Raw genomic sequence first — 21,045 nt, 5'->3', positions numbered from 1 at the left:
ATCAGTCAGGAAGTTAAAGCTTGGTCGCAAATAGGTCTTCCAAATGGACAATGACCCCAAGCATACTTCCAAAGTTGTGGCAAAATGGCTTAAGGACAATGAAGTCAAGGTATTAGAGTGGCCATCACAAAGCCCTGACCTTAATCCTTAATAGAAAATGTGTGGGCAGAACTGAAAAGGCATGTGTGAGCAAGGAGGCCAACAGCCTGACAAATTCACCCAACTTATTGTGGGAAGCTTGTGGAAGTCTACGTTTGACCCATGTTAAAACAATTTAAAGGGAATGTTACCAAATACTAATTGAGTGTATATAAACTTCTGATCCCCTAGGAATGTGTTGAAAGAAATAACAGCTGAAATAATTCATTCTCTCTACTATTATTCTGACATTTCACATTCTTAAAATAAAGTGGTGATCCTAACTGACCTAAGACAGGGAATGTTTACTCGGATTAAATGTCAGGAATTGTGAAAAACTGAGTTTAAATGTATTTGCCTATCGTGTATGTAAACTTCCAACTTCAACTGTATCCTCCATACACCGGCTTCGGGGGGAAATATCACATAATTACCCTCTACGGCAGGTACTCCCATACTGGGGTACGCGTCCCTCCAGGGGTACGTGCAATGCCATGCCGTCAGGGGTACGCCAAATAAAAGTGTGATTCACACATAAAAATAAATTACAAATCTTCACATTCTCAAACAGTACATTTATATTTTCCAACGGGGCTATACATTTGGGTGATGTTTTTTTCTTTCCTGGGTAGCCTCGTTTCACTGCCATAATTGTGAAATTGAACCTTCCAGTGTTCAGCGAAATAACAACGCATTGTCAAATACAGGTAGCCTTGTCAAGTAATTAACATCCAATCACCTTAACCGTTAGTCTCTCGTGGGAAACCTTCACTCTTGCGCAGACATTTAGAAACTAAACATGACCATTTGAAAAATAAGCCGCGGGAATAAAGACGACTTTCGAGTAGTAAGACGTATAAAAGCAACAGATACCATGAATAAGACTGAGCTAAATGTCTCTTATATGTTGAGCTACCGAGTGGCCAGGACAGGCAAGCTCCATATTATTTTGGAGGACTTCATTCTTCCTGCTGCCGCCGATATGGCTGGGACAATGCTGGGGGAAAAGGCCCCAAAAAACTATACAGACAATGACTTCATCAAACAACACTGTTTCACAACGCATCAGTGATATGGCAGGAGATGTTTAGAAACAAATATTGCTTCGCATACAAGCCAGTGAATTATTTGCATTACAGCTAGATGAGTCAACAGACGTGGCGGGCCTGGCACATGCCCGTTACGTTTATGGGGGGTCAATTAAGGAAGACATCCTCTTCTGCAAACCAATGGAAACCAGGACAACAAGATAGGATATTTTTAAAGTACTGGACAGCTTTGTGACATCAAATGGACTTTGGTGGTCAAGATGCGTTGGTATCTTGACCGGGGGCGGCAGGGTAGCCTAGTGGTTAGAGTGTTGGACTAGTAACCTGAAGGTTGCGAGTTCAAACCCCCGAGCTGACAAGGTACAAATCTGTCGTTCTGCCCCAGAACAGGCAGTTAACCCAATGTTCCTAGGCCGTCATTGAAAATAAGAATTTGTTCTTAACTGACTTGCCTGGTTAAATAAAGGTAAATAAAAAAATAAAAAAATCTGTACTGATTGCGCAAAAGCCATGACAGGGAGACATATTGGAGTGGTAATGCGTGTGCAAGCAGTTGCTCCCGATGCCACATGGGTACACTGCAGCATCCACCGCGAGGCTCTTACTGCCAAGGGAATGCTTGAAAGACATATTGAACACTACAGTGAAAATGGTTAACTTTGTTAAAGCAATGCCCCTGAACATTTCTGTATTTTCTGCATTATGCAATGATATGGGAAGCGAGCGTGTAACGCTTTTACAACATACAGAAGGGCACTGGTTATCAAGGGGCAAAGTATTGACACATTGTTTTGAATTTAGAGACGAGCTTAAAGTTTTCTCCACTGACCATCATTTTCCCTTGTCCTTCTTTTTGCATGATGATGAGTTTCTCACACGAGTGGCGTATCTGGGTGATGTTTTTTTCCCTGTCTGAATGACCTGAATCTAGGATTACAGGGACTCTCCGCAACTATAGTCAATGTGCGGGACAAAATTGAGGGTATAATTAAGAAGTTGGAGCTCTTTTCTGTCTACATAAAACAATGACCACGCACAGGTCTTTCTGTCATTGTATGATTATTTTTTTTTTGTGCCAATGAACTCAAGCTTACGGACAATGTCAAATGTGATATAGCAAAGCACCTGAGTGAGTACTTTCCCGAAATGGACGACACAAACAACTGGATTCGTTACCCCTTTCATGCCCTACCTCCAGTCCACTTACCGATATCTGAACAAGAGAGCCTCATCCAAATTGTAACGGTTCTGTGAAAATTGAATTTATTCAGAAGCCACTGCCAGGTTTCTGGATAGGGCTGCCCTTAGAGTATCCTGCCTTGGCAAATCGCGCTGTTAAGACACTGATGCCGTTTGCAACCATTTTACCGACGTGAGAGTGGATTCTCGGCCATCACTAGCATGAAAACTAAATGCAGGCAGAGACTGTGTGTGGAAAATTCTTTAAGACTGAGTCTCGCTCCAGTATAACCCAACATTGCAGAGTTATGTGCATCCTTTCAAGCACACCCTTCTCATTAACCTGTGGTGAGTTATTCACAATATATGATGAACAAATAAGGTTTTATATGTAAGATGGCTAAATAAAGAGCAAAATGATTATATTATTATTTGTGTCCTGGTCCTATAATAGCTCTTTGTCACTTCCCACGAGCCGTGTTGTGACAAAAACTCACACTCATTCTTATGTTTAATAAATGTATTGTATAGTGTGTGTGTGGCAGGCTTACAATGATTGCAAAAAAAAAACATTTGAGAGTGTGTTGACCCTGGCGCTAGAGTGAGTGTGAAGCTGGAGGTTGAATGTTCGAAGGGGTACGGGACTATACACATTTTGGGAACCACCAGTCTATGGGAATCTGTTGTTTTCCACTCATTTTAACCTCAGAATGTACCTCAGAGTTCTCGGTGGTCATCCATTAAGAATATGGAGAATATGGCTTAGTTTACTTCCCAATGGTTTGGCATTAGATTTGTTGTTTGACAAGCAATTGGAGGTGGCTGGATCGGTGTTAGTACGATGCGGCTAAATCAACCCAGTCATATGTTGGAGTTGCTGACTCTCACGATATATTTATTGATTGCTGGTGATCCATAAGTGGTCACTTGTCACTTTACTAGTGAATCAGCTGTCTCCGTGACATCAATACTTCCATCGTGCTGCTGTTAGATTGTAATCTACTGTCCAAAAAAGTTATGTATTTGATGGAACCTTGGTTTTTGCTTCATGTTTTGGATGAGAGGTACTTAAAAAGCTGCAATGCTTGAAACATGTATAGTTGGATATTAACAGTGTTGAGGAGTTATATATTTTTTTTAACTACCACTTTATTAAGTATTAAAGGAACTACAGTAGGCTTCAGCTTCAAAGCAATCTCATCCTTCATGTGGCTGGCTCAAATCTCAAAAGTGTGTTTCCCGCTTTAACACTAGAAAAGCTGGGCCTTAAGGGACCCCACTGAGAGCCAATGAGCAGTCATTTTGACTGCAACATTCTAACAGTCTAATAAACAAGTTTCATATATGCTATTGGAAAAAAATATCCTTTGTTTTTAATTATGAAGTTCTTGGGTAACATTAGAAATACAAATATATACATAATAACTCCATTTTATATTTAGTCTCGATATAATTTAAGTTTACTTTCGAAGGCCAGTCTGTGAATGAGGGGCAGGGCTTGAAAATGACATGTCCTCTTAAAACCGCTTGTGACACATTCTGTTTGTGATAATGAGATTCTACCAACACACGTGTATTAAACATAGTTATTTAGGAAAAGTCAAGGATGGAGGGGGGCATGACTTTAAAAATGGCAGAGATATATTTGAAATAAAAACTGATTGCCTCAGCGCTTCTAGTGTTAAAAGAGTTACAGAACGAGAGAGAGAGAGAGAGAGAGAGAGTCAATGAGATTGAAAGGGCGGGAGGGGGTTTGAGTGTAAAAAGAGAGGCTTGTGTTTGGAGAAGAGGGACCGGGGATGAGGCAAGAGACCAGTGCTCTGACGTCAATGGACCTGGTCCCCTGGCGTCGTGCCAAGAGGGCCCTGTGTGTGCGTCTGCCAGCCATGGTGACTACGACCAGGGACACTGGAAACGGGAGATGGGTGGGGGGTGTTGTTATTTCCCTTGCCATCCCCGTGGCGACCGAGCCTGATGGACCCAGCTGGCCTGGCACAGCATCGTCTGCCACAGTCTTGATTACACACTCTCTCTCTCTCTCTCTTTTGTTTTTTTTCTCTCTCTCTCTCTCTCTCTCTCTCTCTCTCTCTCTCTCTCTCTCTCTCTCTCTCTCTCTCTCTTTCTCTCTCTCTCTCTCTCTCTCTCTCTCTCTCTCTCTGCCTACTTCCTTCTCTGTCTCTCTTTCTCTCTCTGCATACAGGTATATCTGTCTCTTTCTGTTTGTCTATTTCATTCTCCCTCTCTCGCTCTCTCTATTTCTGTGTCTCATTTTCTTCCGTCTTCTCTTTTCAATCTCTCTCACTTTCTCTCGGCTGCCTACTCTTTCTCTCTCTATATCTGATTTATCAAATGTCTACCTTACCCAACGTCCCACTTTCATTCTCGCTCACTCTCCACTTTGAAGTTCTGTCTTGGTCCCCCTCTCCCTCACTTGATTTTGAACAGAAGTACCCTCTTTATCCTTCTGTTTATGGAGGATATTCTACTATTCTCTCTCTCTCTCTCTCTCTCTCGCGCTCTCTTTCTCTCACTCACTCTCTCTCTCTCTCTCTTTCTTTCCCTATCTCTCTCTCTTTCTTTCTCTATCGCTCTCTCTCTTTCTTTCTTTCTCTTTTTCTCTCTCTCTCTCTCTCTCTCTCACTCTCTCTCTCTCTCAATGGGGCTTTATTGGCATGGAAACAGTGTTAACATTGTCAAAGCAAGTGAAATAAACAATCACAAATTAGCAGATTTAATTTACTTTGGTGTTTGTGCTCCACGAGTCTCCAAAATCCGCTGGTTGCTCTTTTCTAATCGCAACAGGTCCCAAACTTTGCTGCAATGATAGCAAACTGCGGTATTTCACCTAACACATATGGGAGCTTACTGTCCCCCTAATATTGGCTAATGGCTGTTGCAGGAAGGTCCATTTTTGATTTTATGGATATACACTACCGTTCAAAAGTTTGGGGTCACTTAGAAATGTCCTTGTTTTTGAAAGAAAAGCTATTTTTTGTCAATTAAAATAATATCAAATTGATCAGAAATACAGTGTAGACATTGTTAATGTTGGAAATTACTATTGTAGCTGGAAACGGCAAATTTTTGGGGGAATATCTACGTAGGCGGACAGAGGCCCATTATCAGCAACCATCACACCACTCCTGTGTTCCAATGGCACGTTGTGTTAGCTAATCCAAGTTTATCATTTTAAAAGGCTAGTTGATCATTAGAAAACCCTTTTGCAATTATGTTATCACAGCTGAAAACTGTTGTCCTGATTAAAGAAGCAATAAAACTGGCCTTTTTAGACTAGTTGAGTATCTGGAGCATCAGCATTTGTGGGTTCGATTACAGGCTCAAAATGGCCAGAAACAAAGAACTGTCTTCTGAATCTCGTCAGTCTATTCTTGATCTGAGAAATGAAGGCCATTCCATGCGAGAAATTGCCAACAAACTGAAGATCTCATAGAACTCTATGTACTCTACTCTATGTACTCTACACCATAATTTGCAAATAATTCATAAAAGATCCTACAATGTTATTTTCTGGATTTCTTTTCTCATTTTGTCTGTCATAGTTGAAGTATACCTATGATGAAAATTGCAGGCCTCTCTCATCTTTTTAAGTGGGAGAACTTGCACAATTGGTGGCTGACCAAATACTTTTTTGCCCCACTGTATATATATATATATATATATATATATATATATATATATATATATTTAGTGCCTTCGGAACGTATTCAGACCCCTTGATTGTTTTCCACATTTTGTTACATTACGTTCTTATTCTAAAATGGATTACATTTTTTTTAAATCCTCAGCAATCTACACACAATACCCCATAATGACAAAGTGAAAACAGGTTTTTAGCATTTTTTAAAATAAATATAAATAACAGGTACCTTATTTACATAAGTATTCAGACCCTTTTCTATGAGGCTCGAAATTGAGCTCAGGTACATCCTGTTTCTATTGATCATCCTTGAGATGTTTCTACAACTTTATTAGAGTCCACCTGTGATAAATTCAATTGATTGGACATGAATTGGAAGGCACACACCTGTCTATATAAGGTCCCAAAGTTGACAGTGCATGTCAGAGCAAAAACCATGCCATGAGTTCGAAGGAATTGTTCGTAGAGCTCTGAGACAGAATTGTGTCGAGGCACAGATCTGGTGAAGGGTACCAAAACATTTCTGCAGCATTGAATGTCCCCAAGAACACAGTGGCCTCCTTCATTCTTAAATGGAAGAAGTTTGAAACCACCAGGACTCTTCCTAGACCCGATGGTCACTCCGACAGAGTCACCATCGGTGACCAAAAGGACAACTATCTCCGCTGCACTCCACCAATCAAGCTTTTATGTTAGAGTGGCCACTCCTCAGTAAAAGGCACATGACAGCCCGCTTGGAGTTTGCCAAAAGGCACCTAATGACTCTCAGACCATGAGAAACAAGATTCTCTGGTCTGATGAAACCAAAATTGAACTCTTTGGCCTGAATTCCAAGAGTCACGTCTGGAGGAAACCTGGCACCATCCCTACGGTGAAGCATGGTGGTGGCAGCATCATGCTGTGGGGATGTTTTTCAGCGGCAGGGACTGGGAGTCAGCATCGAGACAAAGATGAATGGAGCAAAGTACAGAGAGATCCTTGATGAAAACCTGCTCCAGAGCACTCAGGACCTCAGACTGGGCCGAAGGTTCACCTTCCAATAGGACAACGACCCTAAGCACACAGCCAAGACAACGCAGGAGTGGCTTCGGGACAAGTCTCTGTATGTCCTTGAGTGTCCCAGCCAGAGCCTGGACTTGAACCCGATCCAACATCTCTGGAGAGACCGGAAAATAGATGTGCAGCGACGCTCCCCATCCAACCCGACAGAGCTTGAGAGGATCTGCAGAGAAGAATGGGAGAAACTCCCCAAATAAAGGTGTGCCAAGCTTGTAGTGTCATACCCTAGAAGACTCAAGGCTGTAATCGCTGCCAAAGGTGCTTCCACAAAGTACTGAGTAAAGGGTCTGAATACTTATGTAAATGTATATTTCACTTTTGATTTTTTTTTTTTTGCAAGCATTTCTAAAACCTGTTTTTGCTTTGTCATTATGGGGTATTGAGGAAAACAAATATACAGTGCCTTCGGGAAGTTGTCGGACCACTTGACTTTTTCAACATTTTGTTACGTTACAGCCTTATTCTAAAATGGATTCAATTCGATTTTTTTCCTCATTAATCTACACATAATACCCCATAATGGATACCCAAACAATTTGCATTGTACCCCCTGTATATAGCCTGGCTATTGTTATTTTACTGATGCTCTCTAATTACTTGTTACTTTTATTTATTTTTTCATTTCTTTTTTTTTGTTGGTATTTTTCTTAAAACTGCATCGTTGGTTAAGGTCTTGTAAGTAAGCATTTCACTGTGAGGTCTGCACCTGTTGTATTCGGCGCATGTGTCAAATAACATTTGATTTGATTTTGATCACAAAGCAAAAACAGTTTTTTTTTAGAAATGTTTGCAAATTTATAAAGAATTAAGAGGCCGGATAGGTGCAGAGAAAGGTGTTGTTTTGTTAGGGTTAAGTGCCTCGCTCAAGGGCACATCGACAGATTTTTCACCTTTGCCAAGCTTTGGTATTGGAATCTAGCGACCTTTCGGTTACTGGCCCAACGCTGTACCTGCTAGGCCACCTGCCACCCTTATAGTGCTTGGCAAGCGGGAGCGAAGGGCACTGTGTCCTAGTGTTGCTATTCATGCCCTGTCCAGTAGTGGGACTGTATGTATGTATCAAGGTGACATCTAGATGGTTATCAATATTGTATTTATTGTGTAGGCTGCTATCCTAATTTAAATAAAATCACGGGAGGGAAAGAAACTGCCACGTTAGCTACCGCCGGCGACACGACCATGAAGAAGCTGGCTGCAGCTCAATCAGCCTTAAAAAAATGGTATACTGCCTCTAAGCCATAGGCAGCAAGGATAACAGGCGATAAGAGGTTTCCCAACATATGTATCGCAACAGTTATCATTACTTATCGTTTTGCTGTCCTGTGTGGGTCAGTTAGTGGAGCATGGCGATTGCAATGCCAAGGGTTGCTGGGCCCAGCCATACAACAAATGTATGCACGCATGACTATCGCTCTGGGTAAAAACATCGATATTATTACTATTATTATGAACAGGTATGTGTAACTTATTCATACCCAGTGCTGTGTCTTCTAACATTTAACCCCCCCCCATTCAGATGATGGCCAAGCCCAGCGAGCCGGGGCCGGGGCCGGGCCGGCAGCACGAGAGTCACCCGGAGGAGACAGAAGAGGAGCTAAGGGAGCACCAAGCCCTATGTCCCCAGGACGGAGGCCTCATGTGTGGAGTGACAGTCAAGCAGGAGCCCCTGGACCCCCAGGAAGAGGAGAGGGACCACAGAGACAGGATAGTTGACCAGGAGCTGCTCTTCCGACAGGTACGGGACAGAGAGCAGGAAGAGGAGGGGACACAGAAACGCACACACACAGTCAAACATAGACATATTCATGCGTGCACATGCACATACGCACACACACACACATATTCAGGCATGCACGCATAAATGCAGACACACAAACTCGCAGCCTAATTGTTGCTGTTACAGCTTGTGGTTAACATCACCAGTGGACAAGAGCTGGAGATTCTGGACGGACGGACGGACGGACGGACAGACAGACAGACAGACAGACAGACAGACAGACAGACAGACAGACAGACAGACAGACAGACAGACTACACACTTGTCATGCTTTGGTGATAATGAACAGAATGTAGGCTATTTGGGTTTTTAGTCAGTTCACGAAAAACAGACACCCACACATGGCTTACTCTGGCTGGATGGACACACACACACACACACACACACACACACACACACACACACACACACACACACACACACACACACACACACACACACACACACACACACACACACACACACACACACACACACACACACACACACACACACACACACACGCACACACACACACTATACTCCTACTCTCAAAGTGAAATAGCGTGCAGGTTTTTGTCTGAATGGCTGAGGGCAGCCTCAAGCCTCCTCTCTACAGCTGAATCTGACTTTCCCTAGGATCACACATCGACACACACATTGTCACCAACACACACACACACACACACACACACACACAAGACCATGTCCTCCCTGTCTAACATACAGCCCATGCAGTCGGTCCAAATCCAATCAACTGTCCTCCCTGTTGCCATGACGCCCACAAACCCTACATCCCCCGGCAGGAAGTAGAGCACTGGGGGCCCCTGGGAAATGCAGTGTTAGAACAGGAGCGATGCCCAATCGAATCCTGGTCTGTTAGTTACAGTAGTGGCAATTCACTTAGTGGCAGTAAAGTTTGCGAATCTGAATCCCAATAAGCTCCTTAATGACAATCACCTATAGCCAGCCCCACCAGTAGTCTTTAATAAGAATTGGGGTGACTATCAATGAGATCATTTGAATACCTGCATACTTACAAAGCATTTGTCTCTGTATCTTTATGCTCCTGAATCAGCTCACACGTCTGATTCATGTCTGTCTGGCTGTGATAATGGAGATGCATCAAGCGCCATCTTCTGGCTACTAAGATATCTTGCAGCAGTTCAACAGATGCACACGATAGCTGCATTTGGTGTGTGTGTGTGTGTGTGTGTGTGTGTGTGTGTGTGTGTGTGTGTGTGTGTGTGTGTGTGTGTGTGTGTGTGTGTGTGTGTGTGTGTGTGTGTGTGTGTGTGTGTGTGTGAGAGAGAGAGAGAGAGAGAGAGAGCACTTACGTGTGTGTAATATCTCTCTTTCTCTCTCTCTGCCTCTGTCTGTCTCTCTTTCTCTCTCTCTTTCTGTCTCTCTCGGTCTCTCTCTCTTTCTGTTTCTCTCTGTCTCGCTCTCTTTTTGTTTCTCTCTGTCTCTTTCTCTGTGAGCAGCAGGATGTGTTGTTGGAGCAGCAGAGAATCCACCAGTTGAGGAACTACCAGGCTTCGATGGAGGCAGCCGGCCTGTCAATCACCTTCCCAGCGCACCGCCCCCTCTCCAGGGCCCAATCATCTCCTGCCTCGGCTTGCTTCCCTCCCATCGTGGTGCAGCAGGAACCACCCACCAAGCCTCGCTTCACCACCGGCAAGCACCCTTGACCCACACACACTAACACACGTGCGCACTCATGCACACAATCACACACACGCTCAAATCACTCTATCGCTCTCTCTCTCTAACCTTCGGTCTGCAAGGGCTTAGCTGCCTGTTCTCTTAGATTAATGTGTCCTCTCTCCCTGAAAAAAGAATCAAGTCCTTGACTCGTTCCCCTCTAAACCACTCTGAGAGCCCCAGTGTTCAGCATACTGATCAGCCATGCAGCTCAGGGTGTGGGTGTCTGTATCTGTCTGTCTGTGTGTGTCTGTGTGTGTGTGTGTGTGTGTGCGTGCGTGCGTGCATGTGTTTGAGAGAGAGAAAGGGAGGGGAGTGTACTGAGAATCTATGGTCGTGTGCAAAATCTGGCTTGCCTACTACTTACCAAAACGACATACTGTGTACTAAATACTAATCGTACTACATACTATTTAGAACATACTGTTCAGTACAAACGAACGCAGTAAGCATCAAATGTCAACACACTAGGCTCATCCATACTGAGAGTGTGTCATCCTAATGCGCGATTGCGTTGACTGCCGCCGTTCGTTCATTTTGGCACAGCACGTCAATTTATCTGATTAATCAGCCGTTGTGAAGCACACGAGAGTCTACTAAAATCAAATGCCAAAATTAGTATGACATCCTGGCATTTAAAGCATACCACATTTCCAAAATTGTCACCTACTATAAAACGTTCGATTTTTCACATACCCAAAATGCCTAATATTTAGAACTGCATGTACGTACGGGTATTCGGACACTGTTATTGTCTCCCTCGTTTTTCCTCACTCTGTGTGTGTTCCCTTCGCCCTCCAGGACTGGTGTATGACACATTGATGCAGAAGCACCAGTGTATGTGTGGCAACACCAACACACACCCAGAGCACGCCGGACGCATCCAGAGCATCTGGTCTCGACTCCAGGAGACAGGACTGAGGGGCCAGTGTGAGGTACGGAGACCATCACCAAAGCTCATCTCTTGGATGTGTATCAATCATCTATACTGACACATTGTTTCACTCATTTTTAAGCACTGACCTACAAGCAGAGGTTATATTGAGGCCTGGTCTGTGTTTTCACCCATACAGTCTTTTCATATTAGTGCAGAGACTTAAGGGGAGAAATCCAATTTAGAGTAGAAATTCTGTCAGAGTAACTGAGGAAGCTTGTTCGACCGTCCTATATCAATAGTCGAACGTGGCTTCCTTTTCCCCATCTAACCTAGACTACTGCGATGGACCCATTATTCCACTTTCAGAGCGTTCTAAGGCCCCATTTCTGACCAGGAGGGGGCAGTGTTAAACCATGCTACACGACCTCCCCATTGACAAAACACCCCACAGCAAGTTGCCCATAAGCACAGATCTAGGATCAGCTAACCCTTGCCAAACCTTAACCATGTGGCATTAGAAAAATCTAAACTGACCTTAGATCATTGTTTAGCTTAGGGCCTTGTTTTGAAGTATTAGGTTGTTTTGAAGCGCTGGCAGAGATAAAAAGCTTATAGTGGGTCTTATCATGCCCTGCACCTGTTCTGTGACAATCCACATACACGCACTCATGCATGCACACACACAATTACCACACACAGACGCACACACACACACACACACACACCATTTCTCAGCAATAGACATTATTTTCTCTTCATCCGAGAGGTCCAAAAACAGTCTAAAGGTTCCTAAATGGGGATAATCTTTCCTACATCGCTGTGTGCATGGCGTGTGTGTGTGTATGTGTGTGTGTGTGTCTTAATCTTTAATTTAAAGACCCTTGCTCCCCTTCGGTCTCAACGTAGACTATGATCTGAAGCCATTCTTGTGATTTTGCTATTCATTGAAAGTGTTTGTAGGCCTATGGAAGCCAAATTGTATCTATGACCGTAATGCTATCCATTCATGTTTTTTTTATACGTTCTATTTATATCTGTAGATGAACCAGTGATTTCAACCCACACCCGGCCATGATTACAGACACCTGCGCGTGTCCTTTGACACGATATAAACTGGTGACCCGCAGTGTTTGTCATTATACCCTGATGAAGACAGCGTGTCTGTCGAAACGCCGGTTATGAGGCTATTCAGTTATTGCATCTGAGCTCCTAGAGTGTGCGGGTCTCCTGTGTCTGATCTCTCCCGCGTCTCACCCGCTCATTGCGCCATCGCTACGCTTGGTTGCACAGCTGCCTGTCTGTCTTTCCCGAATGGCACAAACAGAAATAACATCAACAAATAAACAAGCAAACAAATTCCATCCCCAGACTTCCTCTCCTCTCTCTCTCTCTCTCTCTCTCTCTCTCTCTCTCTCTCTCTCTCTCTCTCTCTCTCTCTCTCTCTCACTCACCCCTTTCAGACCTAATTTATGACCACCACTGTTACTAATTGGAGATTCCTGGCTGCAGGTGTTACCCTGCTGCCCCCCCATCTTCCCCCATCCCTCCTTCACTCTCTCCCTTTCATCCTTCCATCCCTCCATCCTTTCCATCCATCTTGTCCATCAAAAGCTCAGGTGGCCCTTGGGGATTAGTAAAATAGCAGTACATTATAACAAATGGGTACACAATTACAGATTCTGGTGTCATAGTAAGTGTTACCAGGCCCTGTAGCCCCCAGTTCCACTCCTGTTCCCCAGGCGCTATCATTTGTTGACTTCTGTAACCGTAAAAGCCTTGGTTTCATGCATGTTAATATCAGAAGCCTCCTCCCTAAGTTAGTTTTTTTCACTGCTTTTGCACACTCCGCCAACCCTGATGTTCTAGGCGTGTCTGAATCCTGGCTTAAGCCACCAAAAATTCTAAAATTTCCGTCCCCAACTACAACATTTTCCGTCAAGATAGAACTGCCAAAGGGGGTGGAGTTGCAATCTACTGCAGAGATGGCCTGCAGAGTTCTGTCATGCTATCCAGGTCTGTGCCCAAACAGTTCGAGCTTCTACTTTTAAAAATCCACCTTTCCAGAAACAAGTCTCTCACCTTTACCGCTTGTTATAGACCACCTTCAGCCCCCAGCTGTGCCCTGGACACCATATGTGAATTAATTGCCCCCCATTTATCTTTATCTTCGTACTGTTAAGTGACCTAAACTGGGATATGCTTAACACCCCGGCCATCCTACAATACAAACTAGATGCCCTCAATCTCACACAAATGATCAAGGAACCTACCAGGTACAAACCTAAATCCGTAAACACGGGCACCCTAATAGATATCATCCTGACCAACCTGCCCTCTAAATACACCTCTGCTGTCTTCAACCAGGATCTCAGCGATCACTTCCTCATTGCCTGCGTCCGCAATGGGTCCTCGGTCAAACGACCACCCCTCATCACTGTCAAACGCTCCCTAAAACACTTCAGCGAACAGACCTTTCTAATCGAAAGTCTTCACCACCGAAAGCCATTTTCTGTGGCTGGCCAGTTAACAAACAAATCACCAACCATTTCGAATCCCACCGTACCTTCTCCGCTGTGCAATCTGGTTTCCGAGCTGGTCATGAGTGCACCTCAGCCATGCTCAAGGTCCTAAACAACATCATAACCACCATCATCAACCTGGCCAAGGCTTTCGGCTCTGTCAATCACTGCATTCTTATCTGCAGACTCAACAGCCTTGGTTTCTCAAATGACTGCACGGTTCGCCAACTACTTTTTAGATAGAGTTCAGTGTGTCAAATCGGAGAGCCTGTTATACGGACCTCTGGCAGTCACTATGGGGGTACCACAGGGTTCAATTCTCGGGCTGACTCTTTTCTCTGTATACATCAATGATGTCGCTCTTGCTGCTGGTGATTCTCTGATCCACCTCCAAGCAGACGACACCATTCTGTATACTTCTGGCCCTTCTTTGGACAATGTGTTAACAAACCTCCAGACGAGCTTCAATGTCATACAATACTCCTTCCGTGGACTCCAACTGCTCTTAAATGCAAGTAAATCTAAATGGATGCTCTTCAACCGATTGCTGCACGCACCTGCCCACCCAGCATCACTACTCTGCGCAGTTCTGGCTTAGAATTTGTGGACAACTACAAATACCTAGGTGTGTGGTTAGACTGTAAACTCTCCTTCCAGACTCACAAGCATCTCCAATCCAAAATTAAATCTGGAATCGGCTTCCTATTTCGCAACAAAGCATCCTTCACTCATGCTGCCAAACATACCCTCGTAAAACTAACTAAGTCAAGGATCAGTAGGATAGTCAGTTTTACGAGGGTATTTTTGGCAGCATGAGTGAAGGATGCTTTGTTGCGAAATAGGAAGCCGATTCCAGATTTAATTTTGGATTGGAGATGCTTGTGAGTCTGGAAGGAGAGTTTACAGTCTAACCACACACCTAGGTATTTGTAGTTGTCCACAAATTCTAAGCCAAAATAGCCTCCAACACTACTCAGCAAACTGGATGTAGTCTATCACAGTGCCATCTGTTTTGTCACCAAAGCCCCATATACTACCCACCACTGTGACCTGTATGCTCTTGTTGGCTGGCCCTCTCTTCATATTCATCACCAAACCGACTGGCTCCAGGTCATCTATAAGTCTTTGCTAGGTAAAGACCAGCTCACTGGTCACCATAGTAGCACCCACCCATAGCACGCACTCCAGCAGGTATATTTCACTGGTCATCCCCAAAGCCAACTCCTCTTTTGGCTGCCTTTCCTTCCAGTTTGCTGCTGCCAATGACTGGAACGAATTGCAAAAATCACTGAAGCTGGAGTCTTATATCTCCCTCACTAACTTTAAGCATCAGCTGTCAGAGCAGTTTACCGATCATTGTACCTGTACACAGCCCATCTGTAAATAGCCCACCCAACTAACTCATCCCCATATTGTTATTACATTTTTTGCTCCTTTGCACCCCATTTTCTCTACTTGTACATTCATCTTCTGCACATCTATCACTCCAGTGTTTAATTGCTAAATTGAAATTATTTTGCACTACAGTGCCTTGCGAAAGTATTCGGCCCCCTTGAACTTTGCGACCTTTTGCCACATTTCAGGCTTCAAACATAAAGATATAAAACTATTTTTTTGTGAAGAATCAACAACAAGTGGGACACAATCATGAAGTGGAACGACATTTATTGGATATTTCAAACTTTTTTAACAAATCAAAAACTGAAAAATTGGGCGTGCAAAATTATGTTTGAAGCCTGAAATGTGGCAAAAGGTAGCAAAGTTCAAGGGGGCCGAATACTTTCGCAAGGCACTGTATCTATTGCCTTATCTCCCTAATCTTACTACATTTGCACACACTGTATATAGATTTTTCTATTGTGATATTGACTGTACGTTTGTTTATTCCAACGTTTGTGTCGCACTGCTTTGCTTTATCTTGGCCAGGTCGCAGTTGTAAATGAGAACTTGTTCTCAACAGGCCTCCCTGGTTAAGTAAAGGTGAAAGAAATATAAATAAAATACAAATAAAATTGACCAATTCTCTTTCTTTCTTTCTCCCCCCTTCTCTGCAGTGTATACGGGGGAGGAAAGCCTCACTGGAAGAACTGCAGACGGTTCACTCTGAGGCCCACGTCCTTCTGTATGGAACCAACCCACTTCGACAGAAACTAGACAGTACGTCCTACACCTGGAGTGCTACTCTAGGATCTGTCCATATAATCCTATTCATTGTGATCTAAAAGGAAAAACTGGTGCTAGATCAGCATTCCTGAGACCCTTTGTGGATATGGGCCCAGACCCAACTGGTCTGGGCAAAGCAACACTTAACAGGATCCGTTGTGTAGATGCTCATGATATATTGTGCAGGGCGAATCCCAACTTCCGCCGAAGTCAAATTGTCACCTCGTCTTCCACGGACATCAACGCATGTCAGGCAGTTAAGGTTGACCCATATATCTACAAAGTAAATTATCAAGATTGCCTAAAGTATGACAGTGTTACGACAATAATACAATAACAGCTCTCTCCCTCCTCTTACACCTCGGCTGTCTATTATTACAGGGCAAGGCCTGGTCTAAGGATTGTGTTCCTCTACAGGACCATTATCAACCTTATTATCTACATGATTGCCTTCTGTGTAGACCAAAGCAGGGACACTCAGTACATCTCCAAAGAGATTGTTCTGTTTACCTAAACGACAGCCTTTTCAAAATTTGTTTTGGTTCTATTCTTTTTGTTTTTTTCTTGTTCTGATTTGGAACGTGTGGAACGTGTGGAACGTGTGGAACTTGCTCAAATCTACCTCTAAGCTGTTGGCCCAGCTGTTCGCCACCTCTCTGTCAATAATGAACACGCATGCACACATGCACGCACGCACACACACACACACCATTTTCCATGACATCACCCCTCCTTGTTTACTCCCTCCCAAGGTTTACTGATCCACCACCTAAAGATTTCCTCTCGGGTTGGGAGAGTGAGAGAGACTGACTTTTTGGCTCAAACATCTCACTATGACCACTCTGGCTTTCATAGCTGAGTTAGCCTCTTAGCCAGCAGTGTCTGTGGAGTAAGGTAGTCATTAGATTTTTGGCACCTTTTTGGACCAGAGGCTCTCAACTTTTTTTGGTTACTGTACCACAGTACATTTTGCTCTGCTCGGAGTACCCCTGAAGGACAACCGCATGTGCATTTTACCAGTAAGACTCATGAAAACAGTACCCCCCTGTGGATAGGCCAAGTACCCCCAGGGGAACCACTGTTTTGGACTGTGTTCAACTGTGTGTGATTATGTTGTATTGCATGAATGGTGTGTGTGTGTGTGTGTGTGTGTGTGTGTGTGTGTGTGTGTGTGTGTGTGTGTGTGTGTGTGTGTGTGTGTGTGTGTGTGTGTGTGTGTGTGTGTGTGTGTGTGTGTGTGTGTGTGTGGGTTCGTGTGTGGGTGTGTGTATGCATGTATGTGTTCGTGGGTTCGTGTGTGTGTCCGTGTGCGCGCGTGTGTGTGTGATGAGTCAATCCAGGAGCGTCTGCTATATGAATTCATATTAATGCAGTGTTACGATCAACTCAGGGCCCACTAAGAAGAGTGGACGTTAACCTAGACACATTTTAAATGTTCAGGCCAAAAGGTGAAATGTTGCTAGCGTATATTCTCAAATCATACAGGGTGTTGTATTAAGGGTTTGGGGGGTTTCCACTTGACGATGTTTTGCTAGAATTTGTACCGGTCAAGATAGATTTGTATCTCAAGGGGGGATATAATGTGTAACCTAGTCATCTTGCAGGCGCTTTGTCTGGAAGGACTAGAATACTTTCTACCATGCATACTGCATGACAAGGTGGTTGGACAACTCTTAGGTTATGTTACATACCGTAACATACCGTTACTTCATATTCACAACTATGGTATACAGTACTGTCACAGGAACAATGGATAAGTGGGATGAAGGGGTGAGCGAGGGAGGGATGGAAAAGAGGGTTACTGAATGAAGAAGAAAGTGAAAGTGTGTTACTAATTTGTTGTCACAACAAGAGGGGAGAGGAGGGAAGAAAGGTTTGACAAAATCAAGTTGTTTACACTAAGAGAGAGAGAGGTTCGTCATTTTTTCCCCCACCACATTTAAAATGGTATCTGTGTATTCTCTCCTCTGTGGAAGTTCATGTGGTCAGAGTCTGGAGTTCAGAGGTCAAAGGCACCTGCTGAAAGTCCTGGGTGTCCATGAGTATTCTGGCAGTCCCCTCTAACCTCTCTTTCTCTCTCTCTCTCTCTCTCTCTCACTCTCTCTCTCTCTTTCTCTCTCTCTCTCTCTCTCTCTCTCTCTCTCTCTCTCTCTCTCTCTCTCTCTCTCTCTCTCTCCCTCTTTTTCTCTCTCTTTCTCAGGTTCAGTTACTCCCATGTTTGTGAGGCTGCCTTGTGGAGGGGTGGGGGTAAGTCACTCTCTTCTACTTCTTCTCTTCTACTCCCCTGTAGAAATAATGTTGCTGTTTGTTCTCCCACCACACACACACACACGCACACACACCACCCTGGAGCACCAGAGGCAACCAAAACTGTTGCTCTGCTTTCTGTCGAGTGGGTAATTGTGACCAGATGTTTTCTATGAACATGATGCTGTGTGCTGTAGAGCGTGTGTGGGTGGGGAGTGCACTGCCTGTGTATTGTGTGTTCAGAGGGACACTTAGGAGAGGGGGGTGACAATGGTGTCTGTGTGTGTGTGTGTGTGTGTGTTTGGATGCGCGTGCATATCCATGTGTGCTTCCACTTCAATGTGCTTGTGAAAGTAAAGGTATTATATGTGTTTCAGAGTGTGTGTGTGTGTGTGCGCGTTTTGGAGTGAGTGGGTGAACTCAGGTTATGTGTGTTTGTCGATCCCTAGGTCAGTATGTTGGTCTGATTTTCCGTCTCCCTCTCTCTCCCTTGCTCTTTACCCCCCTCACACCCACACCCTCACTTCTTCTCCACAGTTCTCTTCTCCCCACCCTGTCTCTCCCCCACCGCTCTCTCCCTGTCTCTCCCCCCACCTCTCTCTCCCTGTCTCTCCCTTCCCCTGTCCACCCCCCTCTCTCGGGGGTAGCTAACTGAGTCTGTTACAGTGCCTGCTGCCGTTGGTAGGAAACAGAAGGGGCTCTGCTCTGTTTTATGGAAATGGGACGAAATTGTTGTCTTCCTGTCGTCCAAGCACAGCGCCTCCGCTCATCAAATTACCCTGTCAGCCTGAGCAGAACGAACCCCTCTTTCATTCCAACACGCTCCCCCCTCTCTCCCCACTCTCTTTGGTCTCTGGTCCCTCGCTTTTCCCTCTCTTTTATCCCCCTATTGCTCTTGGTGTTACTGGCGTGCGTCTTTCACTCCTTCTTACTCGGTCTTACTCTCAAAAGTCGCTTTTGTCAGGACTACTCTACTTTCCCAACGTTACGCTTTCTTCTCTGTTATAGTGACTGGAACTGCAGTGTCCCTCCCTCGCTCAATATTCTCTTTTACTTTCTTACACACTCCTCAGTTTGTCCCTCTGCACGTCGTCTCATTTCGTCTTCTTTATTGTTGTTTTTTAGCTTGCTCACTTTATTACGCAATAACTTGATCACTCATTTCCTTGATCACTTTCTCACTTGCTCGCTTGCTCCCTCCCTCCCTCCCTCCCTCACTCACTCACTCACTCACTCACTCACTCACTCACTCACTCACTCACTCACTCACTCACTCACTCACTCACTCACTCACTCACTCACTCACTTCTCTGGTGCAACCATCACTCGTCAGTCAACTCACCCTCCCTCTCCCTCTCCCCCAACCCATCTTCCCTCTCTTCCCCTCACCCCTCCATTCCCCGCAGTTTTCTTTTTATCATAAATGCACCACAGACCCGTAATTCGTGACAAAGTCCTTCTTGGCGTGACTTGAAAAGGCCCACGTTTTCCTTTTTTTCCCTCTAGCCTCGAGCGTTCATGCAACTGAAGGCCAAATGCAGCAGGCAGGGATCGCCACAGTTAATGTGTGCTGAGTCTGTCGGAGACCCCGAGGTTCACAGACACCCTGCAGGTCCCCACACACTCCCTCTTTCTCTCTCCTCCTCTCTCTTTCCCTCTGCCAGGTGTTTCCTTCTCTTAAGATTATTCCGTCTCGGAATTCAGTTGGTCATCCCAGGTGTCTGTGTATGCGTCTGTGTGTGTGTGTGTGTGTGTGTGTGTGTGTGTGTGTGTGTGTGTGTGTGTGTGTGTGTGTGTGTGTGTGTGTGTGTGTGTGTGTGTGTGTGTGTGTGTGTGTGTGTGTGTGTGTGTGTGTGTGTGTGTGTGTGTGTGTGTGTGTGTGTGACTTCAAGTTGGTTGCAAGGTCAACGAGGGGTTAAGAGTATCTCTGCTAAGTGTGTTTACAGCAGTGTGTAGATTTTAGAGCTGTGTGTAGAGTTTGTGCAACAGTGTGTGGAGCATGGACTCGTGGTGTGTAGAGTGCGTGGAGTTGTAGAGATGTATGTAGTTGTGCGTGTGTGCATGTTTTACTATACTTGTGGGTACCAGAAGTCCTCACAAGAATTGTAAACCAACTAAAATTCGGACATGTTGCCTGTCCTCACTTATAAAAAGTATATTTCAGGGGTTAGGTTTAGGGTTAGAGATTAAGAGTATGGTTAGGTTTAGAGATAGGAGTTAAGGTTAGGGGTTAGGTTTAGGGATAGGAGTTAAGGTTAGGGGTTAAGGGTTAGGGAAAATAGTATTTGTGTGTGTGAGAGAGATTGGGGCCACTGGGCAGGCGTGTGTCAGCATAATCAGCCCTGATTGATGAATGCCTGGCCTCTCTCTTTGACCACATAGGGAGACAAACACACACACACATATATCCACAACACCAAGACTAGCCAGCTCCCCCCAACCCATCCCCCATCTCTCTCCAATATTCCTCTCCATCTATACCTCCCATCTCTTCCAAACTTACTCGCTTGGCTCAATATTGACACTCCATGTCTGTGAATATACAGTAAGCCATCTCCCCTCTCTCCTCCACTTTAAAATCACACCTCTACTAGCATCCCCAGTGGGACCCCAGTAGAAGCACGTTCAAAGACTCTTTTGGCGGACAGACGTGTGAAGAGCAAAGTATTTTCCCCTGCCCTTTGGATTGTACTGTG

General features: G+C 44.6%; 1 protein-coding gene across 7 annotated transcripts in view; it reads left to right on the top strand.

Annotated features, from left to right (window-relative positions):
- The window catches only part of LOC118367556 (histone deacetylase 4-like), a 258,463-nt gene that overhangs the window by 200,336 nt on the left and 37,082 nt on the right, over nucleotides 1-21,045 (top strand). For all 7 annotated transcript variants that reach the window (XM_052493919.1, XM_052493917.1, XM_052493921.1 and 4 more), the window contains 5 exons: nucleotides 8,600-8,818; nucleotides 10,324-10,516; nucleotides 11,345-11,478; nucleotides 15,994-16,096; nucleotides 18,303-18,349. In XM_052493919.1, the coding sequence (XP_052349879.1) occupies nucleotides 8,600-8,818; nucleotides 10,324-10,516; nucleotides 11,345-11,478; nucleotides 15,994-16,096; nucleotides 18,303-18,349 (696 nt within the window). The remainder of the gene's footprint in view (nucleotides 1-8,599; nucleotides 8,819-10,323; nucleotides 10,517-11,344; nucleotides 11,479-15,993; nucleotides 16,097-18,302; nucleotides 18,350-21,045) is intronic.

Source organism: Oncorhynchus keta, chromosome 34 (assembly GCF_023373465.1).
Source record: "Oncorhynchus keta strain PuntledgeMale-10-30-2019 chromosome 34, Oket_V2, whole genome shotgun sequence".
Lineage (NCBI taxonomy): Eukaryota > Metazoa > Chordata > Actinopteri > Salmoniformes > Salmonidae > Oncorhynchus > Oncorhynchus keta.
Note: the sequence above shows the minus strand (reverse complement) of the source record. Positions and strands in the feature narration are given on the sequence as shown.